General features: G+C 36.7%; 1 protein-coding gene across 1 annotated transcript; it reads left to right on the plus strand.

Moving 5' to 3' along the window:
- Positions 1-867: 867 nt before the first annotated feature.
- On the plus strand, positions 868-18,534 carry LOC120346270 (uncharacterized). The gene is made up of 11 exons (XM_039415973.2): positions 868-1,008; positions 1,432-1,545; positions 1,805-1,861; positions 5,766-7,091; positions 7,456-7,512; positions 7,909-8,013; positions 11,150-11,241; positions 13,256-13,432; positions 15,393-15,537; positions 17,336-17,531; positions 18,187-18,534. Exons 1-11 carry the CDS (start codon positions 960-962, stop codon positions 18,380-18,382), a joined length of 2,514 nt encoding a protein of 837 aa, XP_039271907.2. The 5' UTR covers positions 868-959; the 3' UTR covers positions 18,383-18,534.
- The last annotated feature ends 746 nt before the right edge of the window (positions 18,535-19,280 follow it).

Below are 19,280 nucleotides of genomic sequence, written 5' to 3' on the forward strand. Positions count from 1 at the left end.
AGTTTAATAATAGTGGCATGTATTTGAATATATTTGGACAAAATACATGCAGACTCTCAGAACTGAATTTGTTAATATGTGAAGTAAGCTCCTGTGACTCTTGTGATAATATAGGTTCTCAAAATCGTATCTGAAACTATTTGAGACGAAAGTATTGAGTTGCATCTTGGGCGTTAATAACTAAATTTCACAAAAAAACAATTGGAATATTATTAACGAGGATCAGAGATATATGAGTAATCAGATTATGCTCCGAACAACGTCAAAAAAAATTGCCACAAAATACTGACTTAACTTACTTGAAAATGTTGAGGAGGGAACGATAGGTCTGGTGAGTAACGGCTATCACCATTGCACAGCGGTACGCAGCAAGGCAATTTGGAACCACCAGAAGCCCTAGCCGCCATTACCATCGAAAAGCCCAAAGTAGTCCACACGTCGCAGGGAAGCAGAAGACAGTACTTTCCCGCGCATGCCCACATAAAAACAAAATGGCGACGCTCAGCGGCGATAATGAATACCCTCCATATTGATGATTGGATGTATTGGCATTATGACAAGCAGCCGGAAACAGGTAACAAAAACTTGGGGAAAGCTAAACATATGTTGAGCATGAGATTTCCCTTTTTTTAAACAAACTGCTAATTTCTCTGAATACATTAAATAAAAACTAATGTATAGGGTATACCCTGCCATATTCGGTGATATAAAATATGATATCAAGGTGCCTCGATACCACAAAATGTTGAAATGTCACCAACGACTAACATACCGAATGTCACTGAACAATATCATCGCTCATATTTTATTACATCAGAAACGACTGCATTTGTGACATCACAGTCCTAACTCAATTTTCAAAGGGTAGGTAGGTACCACCGGTATTATTAGCCTATGGAAAATACCCCATTCTCCTTTCGTTCGTTACATTGGTTAATGGGATTCTTATCATAGAAAATATGATTTTAAAGCCATCTGGCAAGGTAGAAGGGCCCAAGGCTAAAGGGGGTGAGTAATAAAACTTGTTTTACTAGAAATTGAAATACTTTTTGCGTCTAGCCAATTTATTTTTCCATAAGCACTGGATGAATTTTTATCAAAATCTGAAGTAGGTTACTGGTAATTCCGTTACATCACTTATCTCAACATAACGTAGCACAATGTGTAATTTAACTTACATCGCGATAAGTAGCAATTTGGTTACTTGGGAAGGAAAGCATAACGCGGTTAGCAATTTTCCTCAGAGGGTGTTTTAATTTTACCAGAAAATTGGCGCTGTTTTCGCCATAACTTCTCTTAACTGAAACCTTACTTTTGTTCTTGTCCAATCTCAAACAAAAAGAGTTTATTTAGTTTGTTTCCAGAAAACGCATTCACAAATACTATGTTACTCAGTTACTATTTATATCTGTTACTGTGTCTTACAAACAGGGCCAAGTCCAGCACAAGATAAGAATATTGGAATTCTGCTTTTCGTGTTAGATGGAATAATCATAGTTGCTGCTATTTTCCTGTTGATGGGAAAACCAACTTGCCCTGATCAAAGTGAGTTTAACTTCGCGCAGGCCAACCAGAGATCAGGGTTTCATCATAATAATCTTCCAACATGTTCGTGTATGCTTAAGTTTTACTTCAGTAGAGGATTTAGGATATGAAAAAAATTGAATATTATCTGTAAGGCATATCATTATGATATTTTAGTATTTTTGTTCAAGTAGAGTACTCCCAGGTACTTTGCCCCACTTACTTCAAATACTGGTGATCATTAGATGACAATGCAGTATATTTATGTATATTTTGGCAGTTGAAGGCAGCAGAGATCAACTCGCAGCAGATTACAATTTCGCCGGTGTTGGAAACGGTAAGCTATATTATCTGCAATGAATTTATGTTATAATATAGATTATAGAACTTGAAACGTTTTACTATATAGGAGTATGTGTGATCCCGGAACCTGAATGTTCTAATTGACTTTCTGGTAAAATTAGCCCAGCAGCCGAAAGGATTGTTAGTCGGATTGTATCTATTTTCCTGCATGAAAATCGGGATCTTTTGTACACAGCCCCCGCCGTTATAATGCAAAAGTGTGAGATATGAGGAAAACACAATCCCGCCAAGTTTTTAAATAACAAATTAGTAATTATCCACTTGGGGTTAGGAATTATTTAGAAATTTGAATTCCCAGCGAAATAAACATTCCTAACTCTAACTGGATAATTACTAATTCTTCTTATTTTGGGCGTTGGCGGGTCTCTGTACAGAAGATCCGATTATCACAGCTTAGTTTCTTATTTTCATAGTTCATTTTCACAAACACGCGAGAGCAAAATTCTCGGGTATTAAAGTAATAAAATAAGACGCATTTTCTGATTTAAGTTCCATATAGTCTTGTGCAGAGGATGATGCGTTGCTTACTCGTTAAAAATTTTCCACTATTGCTCATAATCTAAGATATGACGACAAATTAATTAATGACTCAAAAAGTGAACGAGAAAATTTCAGTCAGATCGTTTTGATGAGCAGTTCTACGTTGCAAAGTACTGGTATAGCACCAACCCCCATGGGTTTACCCCCTATTTCAGTTAAAATCATAAAAACAAAGTTAATTTTTTTCAAAAGACATTCGTAGGAATCAAATTACAGAACTTTAGCTTTTAGGAACATGTTTCGTCCGGTCATTATCAAATTAAAATTTATTTTCTCAGAATATTTGAGCACTAATTGAAATAATTATACGTAAGTTCTCATCCGTACGATGTACATAATTACCCGTATTAATATCATAAGAGTTTCTGTTTATAACGTGAATCACAAGCTCACGTTTTCAGTATATGGTCAACGTATAAATACGACTCGATATCTTTCAATGTTAAGTTAAAAAACTGATTCTGAAATTATCATTGTCAATTTTTTATAATCAGCAATCTTGATACTTATTTATTTCTCACAATTATTGGGCCCTTATCGGTACTCTTAGTGATATACTTTTGAATTAAATGCCACATGAGATAAATTTTGGATGACGGAATCATTTTTGAAGGAGTTGTACATTATAAAGACGATTTGTACCTGAGATGTCAGTTAACGGAAAAAAAATCGTAACCGTTAACCATCTAAAATCGGTTAACTGATTAACCGGTTAACCATTCCCAGCTCTAGATAACTTGGTATTTACGTAATTTTCATATTATTCGCAACATAACCTCTGCGTATCCTTGATTTTAACAGCTAGTTGAAAAACTGGTGTTCGAATAAATTATTGTTACTAATCACAGACATCCTTTTCCTTCTTATAATTGAAATAATACGATAACACTACAATTTGGATTGATGTTTTTCCAAAAATCTTACTCTAAAGGCAGACTTATAGATGTTCGTCGGGAACGCACATACTGTAACTGTTTTTTTTTAAACGAATTTTATGATTGTAAGTAGCAGTTTTCCTAATTGTCTTACAATCTTTCTACTTTTTGATTCACTTCCTCCAAGAACGAAGTGACGGCGGAGACGTCTGATTTATATTCACATTTTGTAAACGTAATGAAAATAACAAATGACAGTGAGAAAACTACAAAACGGCAACCAACGATCACAATCATACTCAAAAATATGTCCGAGTAAAAAATGTGTCTGAATGGCTGCGTAAATTCCAATTGTTTCCTGTTGCTGATTAGATATTGCCATGGAAATAAACAAATTAGTCGAAGCTCGGGGAAGGAGATATCCGCTATCGGAAAAAGGTTAACGACTATAAACCCAGTGACTACGATTAATATTGATTGATAATGTAATTATTGATGCATCTGGTGCTTACTAAAACAAGACAGCAAAGCTTACATTATACGCACACAGAAGCCGTCACAACACAAAGAGAAATTTCTGTGACATATTTTCGACAATTTTGGTTTACCCTCAATGAAAAAAATGTTGTTTCAAATTTTACGATTGTTGACTTCTAGACTCTAGAGCAGTGGTTCTTAACCTTTTTTGCATATTTTACCCCGTTATCAAACAAGATTACAAGATTTACCTTCAATACAGCCATTAATGATCATTTATTAAAAATTCGTCAAGAAAAGTATAAAGAGCTCTAACTTTAGAGGCGAAGGCTCTCTCCTTCTACCCTTGCTCCCACCCCATGTTCTCTCCTGCATTGAGTTTCAGTTCGGCGACAAAAGAAATGAGGAAACAGTGGGAAAGTTGTGAGAGGTTGGGGGTGAAAGAGAGTGGAGGAGCAAAATGTTTATGGGCGGAATAAGTGCGGAAAGAGTGCGGGCGATTTCAGACATTTCGATGTTATAAGCTAGAATTTTTTAAAAGTTCGAGCTAGAACCAATATTAACAAAATCTAAATAACGTTCCTAATACTTTTTGTTTTTTTCTGACATTCTGTTTCAACAAATTCCAGTATGCAATTTTTTGTGAGTAAATTTAATGTAATGGTTAAAATATTAACAAAGGACTCGACTTATTTAAAGGTGTTGATTTTCAATTCCGGCTGAAATATAAATCTACTGATAATAGTAGGCTAATACTGATTTCTCACGTTTTCGCAACAAAACAAACAGATAAATGTGGTTTTTGTTTACCATTTTAACTCTTTTTTTTACAATAACGGAATTTACTCCTAAGAATGAAGAAATTTACCCCCATGGCCCCATCCGGCCTACTTGTGCCTGCTGAAGTCACGACTCCTGATTTTATGAATATAAAGTTCTGTTAAAAATATCAATGAAAAAAAACGAATCTTCGACTAAAATAAATACCTTTATTCATCGGTTCGCAAAGGGTGCGTCGCGAAAGACAGGAGAGTTGCTAAGTGCGCCGCGAAAATTAACAGAATTGTGTTAAATAAACATAACTAAAATATAATTGAAAACTCTACATATTGTATGTATTATAAAAGTTTTATTGTTCTTATTTCAAATGCTGTGTATATGAATCGAAATATCATTTTACTTTCTATGTCGTTTTATTAGGACTTTAGGTTATGTAGTGTTTGCCTTTATTGTTACGTAACAATAGAGATAGACACCCCTTGCTGCAATATCGCAAGCAGTAGTTTATTATCTGCGGAACCGAGTTTAGTGAACATGAGTGATTTTTTTAGCATTTTAAAGGAAAATCAGGCAGATTTGAGATGAAAAATTTGATCTTTTATTTTTATTATTTAGACCTACATGTTTACAAACAAAGGCATAAAATACACATCATTAACGATCACAAAATTGAGTTTTATTTGAAAGCAGCTTTTTTTGTGTAAGTGCATAGTAACGGTCTCTAAGAAATCAGCACAATCAGCTTCGGGCCTGAACTGATTTCAAAAAGCTATTGGACGCGTTCATTGGGCTACATTAGTCCCATCTATCATTGTGCCACTTGGTACACTAGCTGTTTGTTGCGCATTAACTCTTACGCCGATTGTTTTTGAATAAACTGTATTTATTCATAGTTTCATATTGAGACTCCGGCCCAGCAAGCAAGTCTATTATCTGGAGCCGGCCCCTCGTAGAAGTAATTGCCCACCCCTGCTCTAGAGGGTACCATTTTATTGTAGCTCCGCGTTTCTAACATTCTTCTACACGTCCTGGCGCTAATGCTCGATAGACAGTAGTTTTCTATTTCGGTAATGCGGAACAAAGTCCATCTTAGGGTCTAGGTGAAATGACATCATTACTAGGCGTGAGTATAACATATGATGTAGTCGATTGCAAAGTGACTGATAAATTTGATTTACATAAGTAATTAATAATATTTGTTTTAAGTTGACCTCCAGCGATATGGACACGAGAGCCCCACATATAACCAATTTAAGCCATCGTCTTATGGCAGTTCGAGTTACGGATCAAGTGGATCAAGCGGATCAAGCTATAGTTCTGGATGGGGTTTCATTTCTTCATTAATTGGTGGCAGTCCAGTGTCGGAAATTCATGGGCCCTCATCGGGATCAAGTTATCAAACACCAACAACTAGTTATGGATCAACATATAGTTCAGTTTACAGTCCTGGATCATCTACATCGGGTTCCGGGTCAACATATGCATCCAGTTATAGCTCAGGTTCATCATACTATTCGTCTGGATCGCCGTATGGATCAAGTTCGGGATACGGTTCATCGGGTTCCACTTCGACATACGGATCGAATTATGCCTCAGGATCATCATCCTCCGGTTCTGGATCAAGTTCGGGATATAGTTCAAGTACCAGTTACGGGTCGACATACGGATCGAATTATGGTTCAGGATCATCATCTTCCAGTTCTGGATCATCATCTCCCAGTTCTGGCTCAACATATGGATCGAACTATGGTTCAGGATCATCATCTTCCAGTTCTGGATCATCATTTCCCAGTTCTGGCTCGACATATGGATCGAACTATGGTTCAGGATCATCATCTTCCAGTTCTGGATCAGCATCTCCCAGTTCTGGCTCGACATATGGATTGAACTATGGTTCAGGATCATCATCCTCCGGCTCGGGATCATATTATGGATCAAGTTCGGGATATGGTTCAACTACAAGTTACGGATCAAATTATGGTTCAGGATCGTCATCTTCCGGTTCTGGGTCTTATTCCGGATCCAATTATGCTTCAGGGTCATCGCCTTCCGGTTCGGGGTCGTATTATGGATCAAGTTCGGGATCTAGTTCACCTACCACTTACGGATCGACATACGGATCAAATTATGGTTCAGGATCATCAACTTCCGGTTCTGGGTCACCTTATGGATCAAATTATGGTTCAGGGCCATCAACTTACGGTTCTGGGTCACCTTACGGATCAAGTTATGGTTCAGGGTCATCGACTTCCGGTTCTGGGTCGTCTTATGGATCAAGTTATAGTTCGGGATCGCTTTACGGATCAGGTTCGGGATACAAGCCATCTGGTTCCGGTTCTGGATCAACATTTGGATCTACGACAAGCACGCCACCCTCTGGTTCTGGGTCATCGTCCGGATCAAGTTCGGATAGCAAGCCATCTGGTTCCGCCTCGGGATCATCCTCATTTCTCTCTGTCAGCTCATTATGGGACAGTGTACCGATAGAAGAAGAGGAGGAGGCACCAAATCCTATCACGGCGTTAAATACAGGTACACAGCTTCATTTATATATATAATTTAAACACGAATGTTATATCTTCCAATAATCTTGATGAGGAGAGTGATTTCAAAAAGTTTTAGCGAATTTTGCCAAACTGATGATCTTGGTTATATGCAGGTTCGAAAATTCTCCAAATAAATAAAAATTGTCTTCAATTTCTAGTGTGTATAAAATATCAATCCCACCATATTCATATTGATCAAAAGAAATGGATTCTCTGTAGTATAGGATAGGGGAAAGCTTTGTATCAGTGACATCTGACCTCATGTAATATTTATGGGTAACAATCATTGCCTGTGTAAAAGCAATGAATATTGTAATTTGGTGTTGACAGTTTTATATTTTATTTTGAAGCCGCAGCTATCACACCAGAGAACAAAGGAACTACAATATCCGATGCTAGCTATCCATGTGAGTTCAGGAATAATATAGGATTAAAATATGTTGAATTGATGAGATATACTTTATCAAGCGCAAGATCTTCCACCGTCTTGATATTTTACATTGACATTTACACTAGTATTTAGCTTACAAAATTCAAAGAACTTGATATCATTGGTAAATACAACGTTTGATGAATTGAAGATATTTTTTGATTACGTGTTGATGCATCTGAGAATTCTGTCGTTGGTCAAAAGTATAACTGGCTTTTTTCAGCGGTAAAAACTCACTGCTTAAGCCCTCTTACACGTTTGGTTTCAGTTCTTTGAAACAAATAAATTTTCGTTATAGGTAATTGAATAAATAAATTGAATATTTAGTGAAATCAGATCGCAAAAATCCAACATAAATATTTGTGTAATTCAGATAGTGATCTTGTCGATATCTACAAAGAAGATATCATCACCAACACCAATTTTAAGTGCGGCTCTACAGAAGCAAAACCCAATTTACAAACAGGAAGAATTGTAGGTATGGTTTCCACCAATGAGAATTTTGTACACTCTTCATACTGTATTAGATCGTCACTATCGAGCACACTATTCTCACACATTCATTCACATTACATACATTGAATGCATTATATTGATCTTCGTCAAAAATAATAAAATAAACATAGGGGAAAGTGGGAAGGTCGGGACATTTCCCTTGTGCATCTATTGGTCCTTATATTCTGCACATTCATTTGACATTACAGGGTAAATGCAGAGAAAGGTGAATGTAGTTCCCAAGCGACATACATTTTGCCACCAAAATGCTTTGAAAAACGTCCGTCTAGTGTCCCACTGCACCACACTGGTGGGGTTTATTCGGACACACACTGTTGCACAATTAAGCAGTACATTATGTTTGACAAAATATGCCGTTAAAATTAGCAACGAATCAGCATCATCATCTAACTAAAAAAATGTGAGACTTCAAATTTGGAGATTTAATATTTTTCAAATCAATACTCAACCAACCAATTAATTTTATTTCGGTCACTCTGAAAGGAGCAAAACAACAACAAACGAACAAACAAAATGCATAGGACCTGGAGGACGGGCATAACTTAATAAAAGAGTTGAAAACGTACAAATACGTGCCCGTCCACCAAAAACAGTCGAAATACACAATTAAACAAAAACACGATGAAAAATCGGTCAATGCATTTTAAATCAATTTTAAAATGTGAGACGTGTATGTGTATAACAACAGTGCTTTTCCCACAAAAATATGGAATAAAAACCCTCGCTGACGTAAAATGGTGATGCTGTAGGCGTAGTTCATTGCAAAAACAATACAGTGACAAAAAATTGTTACTAAAAAACAAGCTCGTTAAATAGATTGAATGTTCCATAACAACCTATGCACAAATCATGGATTGGGTTATCTAGTTCTTTTGTCGTTTTCGATTAGTTCAATTTAAAATTATTGTATCTGTTCCAATGTTTCCAACATTAATATCGAATTTCCACGAACGACCATCATTCCAACAGGTGCAGTGGTCCCGTCTTTTTCCGCTCTGTTCCATCATCCACAACTAGATTCATAAAAGGATCGAAACCTCGCAATATATCCGTAACAGATCGTCTACCATTTAGCTTTAAGTCCATAAACTTCCTCAATTTCGGTGTATGGGCTTTCGACTCAACCAAAATATTTCATATTTTTTTCCAAAAAATTCCTAAAACAAGTTTTCCGCACATCCAGTCTCCTTTTTGTTAATTATATCTCGGAATTAATTGTTGTTTTATGTATTTGTCGTTTAACGGTGTGCCAAACGTGAAGTGATGTTATTTGACATTAAAATGTATCATGCTGTTATTTGTCTCCAGCCTTCTAAAAGCTAATAAGGCCCGACATTAAAGCGGATTTTCCGTCCTTCAAAGAAACCGCCGGTCACTAATTTGAGTGGCGATTTATGAACCGTAAAGTTTTGCCGATTCGGCTGGCAATGACGGCAGGTGGCGGATGTACAGCGTGTTCTTATCAATTTCAATTCACCTGGGTATTGTCACACTGGGTATTCTTCTACCGAAACAAGCATGGTCTGATTATAACAGACTTCGCTAAATAAAATTTAAGACACTTAAGATTAATATATGCGAGAATTATTAGCCAGTTAAGCATAAAATATGTATTAATATTTTTTCGAAATTTTCTATGTCAATGCATATTACGCACTTCTTTATTCTTATGACAATTTTTGACCTCGGAGGTGCGTGGTATAAATGAAGAAATGTGGTGATTGAAGGAAAAGTTCCGAAACTTTCGTTCTCGACAGTGACAGTTGTTCGGCCATAAACATCAAATACGGGATTTGAGCGCTCAAAAAGAACAAAAAAACGAAGATGAATGTTTTTTTAATCAGCAAGCTGTTTATTGTGTTCAATAAAACAACAAAAAAAACATTCATATAGTAACAAGTAAAAGGTCTAATTCCAGTCCAAACCAAATAATTTACTCCTTCGAATACACTCTGGAAAATATTTTAAATATCTATGGAATGTATTCCAAATTGGGCCATTGACAAAAAGATAATCTAATATTACACGAAATATAACAGACAGTGGTTTGTCCAGTCGGAAAGACTGAAGTAAGAGAAACAAAAACGGCCGCTGTCCGTTCGAGGGGACGTCGTAGCTTACCGGAAGGCGGAGTTAAACATCAAAGCGCATGACCCATGCAGGATAGGCCTATAGTATGAGTGTGAGAGCTGACTGACCCACTGTCTCCTACATATTGAGCCGGACTTCGATATTTCTCAACTTCAGAATTTTGGGTTCATTTCCAAAAGTTTACCCTTTCACCTCCATAGCGACAAAAATTTGTACACTTTAAAATGTTTAAATGCTATTAGGGCTCGACCGATATATCGACCGGCCTTGTTTTTCGCAAACTTTGAACGGTATCGACTAATTTTACCGATAGTTATCGGCAAATCACGCGACTGCCAAAGTGTTAAAATTGCAGTTTTATCGCTTGTTCATCGATAGCGGTTCTGCCTAATGCTCTTTTTCTTCGCTATTTCTATTTCTCTCTTATCCAAAACGGACGATTGTGGCACGGGAATCTCACACATTGAAGCGAGAAACACCTGAACAACTTATTTGTGCCAAATAATATACTTTAGATTTTAGAATATTACTACGGAATTCTCGCGGTGGTTTCCACTTTCCACCGCGCTTTAGTCGTCGAAGGTGCGTGTGATATAACTTCTTGTATTGGTATGTTATAGAATATGGCTGGTTCTAGCGGTAGAAGCAAAGTAGGCACATTTCCATGGGAAAACTTCGCGTGCCACAATGATGGCGTAATTTGCAAAATATGCTCATCATTGTTAAGTCAAAGTTCCGCCGATTTAAAAAAGAAAAACACCAGTCATTTGTGGAGCCTTCTCGAAGCAAACACAAGAGCAAGTATGATTAAAGCCAATGTAGAAAAGCATTGGAGCCAATGCAGAAAAACTCTGCTTCTCAACTACAACTTGAGACTGTTGAACTGGAGCTATTGAGATTCATATGCTTCTTGCCCTTACATAAGTGTTCTTTCTTACCATGTACACAATTTTCAATTATTCTTTTCTGCTAGGCTACTACTTTAAAATCCTTTTCCAACATTTTAGGAGGCGGCGAAGCAGTTAAACACAGCTGGCCATGGACAGTTGCTCTTATGATGCGTACTGGAATGTGGAACGGTCACATATCCTTCATGGCGGTAAGAGAATGCATATTGTTTAATTAAAAATGCATCGAAGTAACTCGAATGTAAGTCATTGAATTTTGTGATGATGATCTATGCTTTCAGTTTAAACGTGAGTTGAAATACCAAATGATTCTTGTCACAACTGTGTTATCAAATCTTTATGGTACCGGTACCGTCGTTTATAGTCGATCGTATCCCATAAAAAACTTACCACTTTCCCTAAGCTCGAGATACGCTCACATGCGGTTACCGAACTGCAACAATTTATTTTTAATTTTGTTGACGTCACCACAAAAAACGTCTGAATGAAAAACGAATCCCATAGAGCCCACAAAATTTGAAATAAACAAAAGTATTAGATTTCTAGCGACAACAACAATCTTTACAACCACTGAAAATGCCAAATCAATTGTTCCAGTATTTAAAAAGAAAAGCGATTTTTTCACAACAAAAACAACTACATGAAGAAGAATTCAGAGAATACCAAAAACCACAGATTAACAAAACGATCCATAGGTCCATTTCGTGTCCAATTAAAACAAGAGAGCTACGCCCAAATATATGGACACGTCTGTTCGCAGTACAGTACGGTTTATCGTACCGTCAGATCAGATCAAAAATCCCAGTCTACAAATATATTCACACCAAGCGAAGCAGTACAGTAGGAGTTCCAACTTTCGCTAAGGCGGTACGGTAACGTCCCCGCAGAAAAGAAAACCAACATTATTGCAATACTGTACGGTACAGTACCGGTACCGTAGTAAGACAGCGTAAGGAAAAAATCGTAGCAAAGTACCGTAAGGACCTCGTCACGAACCATCGACGTTCGATAGCACGTGATCAAAAAGAAGAGGAGTGTCGGCTATGCGTCCGCACAACGTTCGGTGACGTCATAGCAAACAAAAACAAATCTCACTGAGCTAAAAGAAATATTTGAAATAAATAAAAGTAATAGCCTTCTGGAGAAAAATTTCATTTTTAACCAGTAAAAATTTCGAAGCAATCGGTCCAGTAATGAAAGAGAAAAGCGGTTTTTTAGATTTAGTGTCAAAGAACAACAACAACAACAACAAGACCAACACAATATTGAAACGATCGTTATGTCCACTACGTGTCCAATAATTGCGTTGTCTATATTCTCAGTTGATGCGTGTCGTGGTATACTGAACACACTTTATGCGAGTGCAGCAAAACTTTCTGCCCCACTTAACACATTGATGCACATAATTTTAAACGATCGTAAGTCGTAACGCGATGATATCGCTAAACTTCAGAGCACAATGCGTTAAACTTTTAGGTGTCTCACAAGTGCGCACTTCTGTTTTTCTGCTAAGCCGTAATTCCAGAATTGGATAAAATGTCGACGCTACATCTAACATACGGTTTTGTAAGTGTACGTGTTGGCGATCGGTTGAGATTTGTGATAAGATATATTGAAATATATCAGGCTAAAAGTATGTTCAAAAATTCAATTCCATCTTGGGATATTAGAAAACCTGCTACCACTCCACGTAGCGTAAAGCCATTCCGTTTTGTTGATTCGAATGTCTGTACACCCATGTCTGTTCTGTACTTACAGTTCTTCCCATCTCAGTTGCACAGTTTTAAGTGCGGGTATATGCTTTTCGTTATGGTCACACGCGAGTTTTGTTGCGCACTAAGTTCCGTTACTATATTCGATATACAGCACCAGATGTATCACATTTGATTCAGAATTGTTTGGACAAGTAGCTGAAAATATGCAAACAAAAATTGCGAGTTCAAAGCTGCGACAGTTGCTTTTTTATGTTCAAGATACTTACAAAAACATAGCATAGACATATAGTATCACAAATATGCTTATTGTTTAAGATTGGGACCAGAATTTGCAATTATATAGTCATTTTAAAGAGTTTATACTATGCTATTTGTGAACTATATATTAATTATATACCCGATAGTTCCAACTCATCACATACATGAAGATGGGAGTCCCATCAAATTCGCTGGAAGCGACCACTAAATTACCATCATTTGCATTTACCAGTCATGTGGAGGTACAATCGTTTCTCCCAGGCATGTCATTACAGCGTTTCACTGTTTCAAAAATAAAGCAAAAAGTGATGACGTTAGCTTATCAATACTCGATGGAGATCCCAATTACAATAGAAGAGTGTTCATCGGAAAACATGATGTCACAAAAATAATAGGAGAGGAGTATGAGGTCAGTGAATATAATTTATTATGTTGAAGAAGTTTCAACCAAAATAAAACATTTTCAATATGTAAAATCATATTCCTTTCGATTGCATAAGTCTCTCAATTTTTATTCTAAACAAATATTTTGTCGCCGAAGACGCATATCAATGCCAATACTTAACTGCTGCGGTTGGTCGTTTTTATCGGAACCCTGGTGTCAGACTGTAACCATCTGTAAAGTAACAACTGCAGCTTACGCCTGTGCGTTATGACACCAAAAAAACCGACGTCATAATACCCGTTTCTACTCGCAGTTTGGGACGTGGCACAATTTACTGAAGAATAAAATTATTTTTCCATTTTTATAATAAACGGGTGTCCGATAAAAAGATTCGAAATAGTGAAAAACAGGGTGTCCCAAAATAAATGAATCCCACAAAATTGGTAATCGAATTGTTGGGTTTCATTTATTTTGGGACACCATACACATTGCTAACAAAACAATACTCCCGAGTTATGTGAACCAAGATGGCGGACACTGGAACGTATTGTGTCTACCAGGTTAGAGTTGGGCCATAATTTGAGATACAAATACTACGGGAGTCACTTGGCTAGTACCCGAACTCGTAATAGAACTAAAATAAGGATATTGGAATAAAATTATGGCAGAAAATATGGCTCTACAAGATGGTGGTCTTGAAATTTTGAATTTCACAATAATAAAAATTTTGGCTGGACTTAGGACTATAATATTTTGTAGAAGTTAGGAACAAAATAGGCCTAAGTTCCAATATGATGGACATCAGAAATAAAATGTCGAAAACTTACATCCCTAAGAATTTGTTCAGTGCAACTTAGGCCTAAGTCACCTTGTTTTACCTTGCATTCCATACAACAGTTTCAGAAGTTGTTGAGAACTGAATGGGCCAAAGTCCTTTACTGGGGTAAAAAAAAACAGAAAGGAAGTGCCAAATATTATTGATTACAAAGGTATTCTCATCCGCATTAAAATAACAGAAGCTCAGGTCTCTACTAAGTGTGAATATCCATGAATATCCATCCATCTCATCCGGCGATATTGACCTTCATGCACATAGTCAGACATGTAGGCCTACTGATTTTTGAGTAAGTCATTCTCTGGCACTCGACGTTATGAAATTTATGTGATGAAACACGGATTCGCATGTATACGTTTTAATCGAAAAACTTTTACAACGTAACCCAAGCAAACGGAACCTATTACTTTCCTAATTACTTCAAGGAAAATAGAAAAAAAGTATTAACTTATGTTTACGCTTGAACTTCTGTTTGTGTATGACTGTACCCAATAATCAATGAAATTAGCTCTCAAGTCAATGAAATTAGCTCTCCAAACAGCTTTGTATGCGGAAAAAATGAATGAACTGCAGAGTAACATCTAGTTCTCGTATACCTCACAAATATTCTGCGGTCCCCTTTGGTTCATACTCCATACACCTATGAAAAGATAAATTGCGAGAAAATGGACAGATTAATTGTATTGTTTTGTCATAAAGGTTGTGACAATATTGTTATCAGTATCCGCATGTAGTTCACATATTATTAGCCTAAATTAAAGCCGTTTTTATCATCAATTCTTATCCTTGAAACGTTGGTACGCTTTAGTTACGTAGGTCACCGAAAAAACATGGGTCAGTGGTTCGTCATCCCTGGAATAAGTGATCATTCCCAGTCGCGACAATGTCGTCGTCTGAAGATATTTATTTAGATCCAAAATCACTCACGCGCAACCTCCGACGCAAAAATTGGGCATTCCAATGGAATTTCTGCCGTAAGGGGCAAATGCCATGCTCGATTGCAATTTTTTTTACCAGTTAATAGCTATATTATCGTGCCAACCAATCGATCACAACCTGATGAATGTTACATAGATTATCGACGAATATTGATTTATGATTGTAGTATATATACAGTACAATTTAGTTGAGAAATTAATTCTTTTGTAGCTCGCAGTTGTGCGACCACATCCAAGGGGAAACATGAATCTAATAGTGAACGATATAGCTTTAATCACAACCAAAAAAGAGATTAAGTTTACTGATAGAGTGCAACCTGCATGTCTTCCAAAGTTTAAAGTGATAAAGCCAGCAGGTGAGTCATTCAATCTTTAACTACCCAGGAAAATTTTAGCCGATATCAAATGCTTTGAAGTTATTTTCATGTAAGGTTTTTATGTTTCATAAAGTAACTCCAGTTTGACAAAGTTTCAATATCGGCACGATTGATATTTCAATGTTGAAATTTTGAAATTGCATTTATTTGGCTATAACATAAACTGTTGAGTAATATTGCTGGAACTATGTGATTCTCAATTTGAATGAAGTCGTTTCGTGCTTAGAAAAATTGGTTTATCATAGCGTAATATGTGTCAAATAAACTTTATTTTTTTGTACCATAATCGTAAGCACGTAGTTTTGTCGACAATTCAATGGTCATTTATATAGCCAGGGTTATCATTTACCTACAGCCAAAAATAAGCACGGGTGATAAAAGGGTATTTTTGGGTGTACTTAACAACGGCAGAAACGCAGTATAAAAATGTGAAATAAATCATCCAAGAGTCTATTCCACTCTCCCAATTTTTTATCCACTTAAGTTTTCTTTTATCAGAAGTCGCTTCGAACAAGAAATCTGTGGAAAAGCACGAAGTCACAGCCACACGCAACCTCTAAAGCGGTGGTTCCGAAGCGTAGGCCCGTGGCTCACGTAGAGGGCCACAGAGCAGTTGAAGTGGGCCACCATGCCAGACGCAAAACGGTTTTTTCATAAAGCGTTTTCATTTCGTTGAGCATGAATTGTTTGAACACAATGGGATTAGGAATCTGCCAATCAAAGTAGCATTCTTGAATGATAAATGAGGAATGACAAACAAGGGGGCCATAAACCCGTGGCTCACGTAGAGGGCCACAGAGCAGTTGAAGTGGGCCACCATGCCAGACGCAAAACGGTTTTTTCATAAAGCGTTTTCATTTCGTTGAGCATGAATTGTTTGAACACAATGGGATTAGGAATCTGCCAATCAAAGTAGCATTCTTGAATGATAAATGAGGAATGACAAACAAGGGGGCCATAAATGCTAAACGCCTCTAGAAGGGGGCCACATTGCTCTGAAGTCTTCATACTTTGGTTTCCCGCAAGGATTTTTGCGAAATTCTTATGTTTTGTGGTAGAATTGTGGGCACCAATTGCTGTTTTCCCCCTGACCTTTAAGTTGATATCGTCATCACAATAGCAGCTGTGAGCACAGCTCGACTTTGCGCTCGTGCTTACTCATTGTCTAAAATCTAAATTATAGTTTATCCCTAAAAACAGTATTCTTAAAAACTAACACCAACTGTTGTAACTGTGTCACAGTTTTGCCTGGAAATACCGCAAACCATACCGCTAACAGAAACAGTTCTGCGCTGCTGAGATTGAGCGAGTCCGAGGCATGAGGTTACGGTGGAACGTAGGTAATCGATATGTCACAATAATAACACAATGAATCGCGAATACGCGTTGTGTATAATGATAAACATCGTCCCATCATATAAGAGGCAAAAAAAGCACGCAACTCAAAAATAAGCACTTTTCTTAGAAATAAACACGATATGGTAACCCTGTATATAGCACAAATGGACGTGGTACTTTCTATTCAAGTATTGAGTGAGTGTTTGTGACTGATTGTAAACTGCCCCAGAAAGTTTGCGATATATGTATATCCATAAAAAATGGCACTTTATTCAAGGCATAAGGAGACTCTATTTTTTATTCGCAATGAATAATATGCCTCTAATACGAGTTGTTTGACGAGGTAAACTTTCGTAATCCATTTGAGTTTCGTTCATTTGTGCGATATTATATTCTGCTCTAATTTCATATTGGATTGTAAAAAAATCAATGATTTTAGGCACGCAATGTTGGGCTGTCGGATGGGGGAATACGAAAGGCACCGGTGATGAAGGTGTACTAAAGCAAATACGACTTCCAATCGTAAGTCTGAAGGAATGCGCTAAGGAGTTGGGGTTGGAAGAACATAACAATCATGATAGTATTTCACTGTGCGCAGGGGGAGACATGGGCCGGGATACTTGTCAAGGAGACAGGTAACACTTTATATAAATAAGAACTAAGATTCAGAAATCTGTATACGTATATGGATTTCAGTATCTCCCAAATTTCAGTGCTCTTGTGAATATTTTAATAAAGATACATACATCATCTAATAGTATTGGTGCTGCACAAATATGTTATTTCTAAGAAATTTCAAATTGTTACATTTTAATTTGCGTAAAAATACCAAACATCACTTTGCAGTGAAATTTGCCCCGAGCAAGCCAAACTCGGCATGTCAAAGTAGAGCTTAATAATTTAAATATTAGGTATGGTTAGACGTTATGTTCAAGATTTATATTTATAATCACAAAGCTGAAGTAAAGAAAGTCCACGCGTGAGACTACAGTTTCCATAATTTCGCCTAATTTTTGGTCAAAACAATCTGAATTAAAACAACTTTATATGTATATTTGACAGTTAAAATTTGAACAGCGTTTTACAAAAACTATAATAATGACTTCACTATGATTAGAACCGTTTACTGAAACTGAAATCTATAGTTAAATGCAGTGGGCCGTGTGCAGAAAAATGTTTCTAGCCATTCAAATAATCCCTTGTTACGCATGCTCGTATGCCATCTGAACAGATTACTATCTTGTTTGTTTTTTCAATATATTTATTGATAAGATCCGTTTTGTGTTTCAGCGGAGGTCCTCTCTATTGCTTTGACGATGGAAAAGCAACAGTATACGGCGCTACAAGCTGGGGATACGGATGTGGAAAAGGGACTGCTGGTGTATATGCTCCTACTTCTTTCAATTTGCGTTGGCTTTGCTGCTTCATGGCCAATATTCCAAGTTGTCGAGGTGTCAGTTGTGATCCGGATCCACAGTTTACATAACATGTCTGTTTTGAGATTGTTTTATTGAATAAAGTTTGCGGTTGTCATAGTTCCGTTGCTATCTTTATACAATACAACATTGCTCTCCGTGCTGATATTTGTTTCAATATTTTTATACATTAAATAAAATGACAGTGTATGAAATAGTAAAATTTTATTCAGGAATATATTTATCCCACCTCACTCAGATGGGAAGGGAATTTCTACACGAAACGCTGGGATCGGACAGGCATAAATACACCAATTACACCATTAAATACAAATCTTTACTTCATTCACCAAGTCAGAGAAGGCCTTAGGGTGGTTCCAATGTTTCATAATAATTCAATGATACTATTTCTACCGAAAGTTATGTTTACTCATTTTTATGATTATGATCCTTTTGGTCAGTATGGTTGCGGATGTGTGAGAGTGTTATGAGTCGACTACTTTGAGAAAGTACTACTTATTTTGTTATCAGATTTTCATTAAAATTTCTCTGAGGTGGGCCTGATTTTCTGATTTTGTTTTTATAAATGATTTTATTACATGTTATGCATATTAAGTTGGAGGTATATATGACAAATATATATCATATATAACCATCTAAGAGCATACAACAAATGCTATTGTTTTGGAGCAAAACGCAGGAAGTAGAAGACAAATTCGATCAGTTTTGTTCGAATTGTTTCTCAAATCATGTCCATGTTTGTCCAAGATATCATGTAAAGAATACTTGTTAAATAAAGTTAAAATTCAGTTGCATCCGTAAAATGGACTATGTACTTTTTAAGAAAAATTTACACTTTCAGACGAAGACATGCCTTCTGAGAAACCTATCATTTTTTCTAAAGATTGGAGAGCAGTCACCCAATACACACATATTGAAAATGACTAATTCTGGGAAGAGATCAAAAAG

The sequence above is a fragment of the Styela clava genome, chromosome 8 (assembly GCF_964204865.1).
Source record: "Styela clava chromosome 8, kaStyClav1.hap1.2, whole genome shotgun sequence".
Taxonomy (NCBI): Eukaryota; Metazoa; Chordata; class Ascidiacea; order Stolidobranchia; family Styelidae; genus Styela; species Styela clava.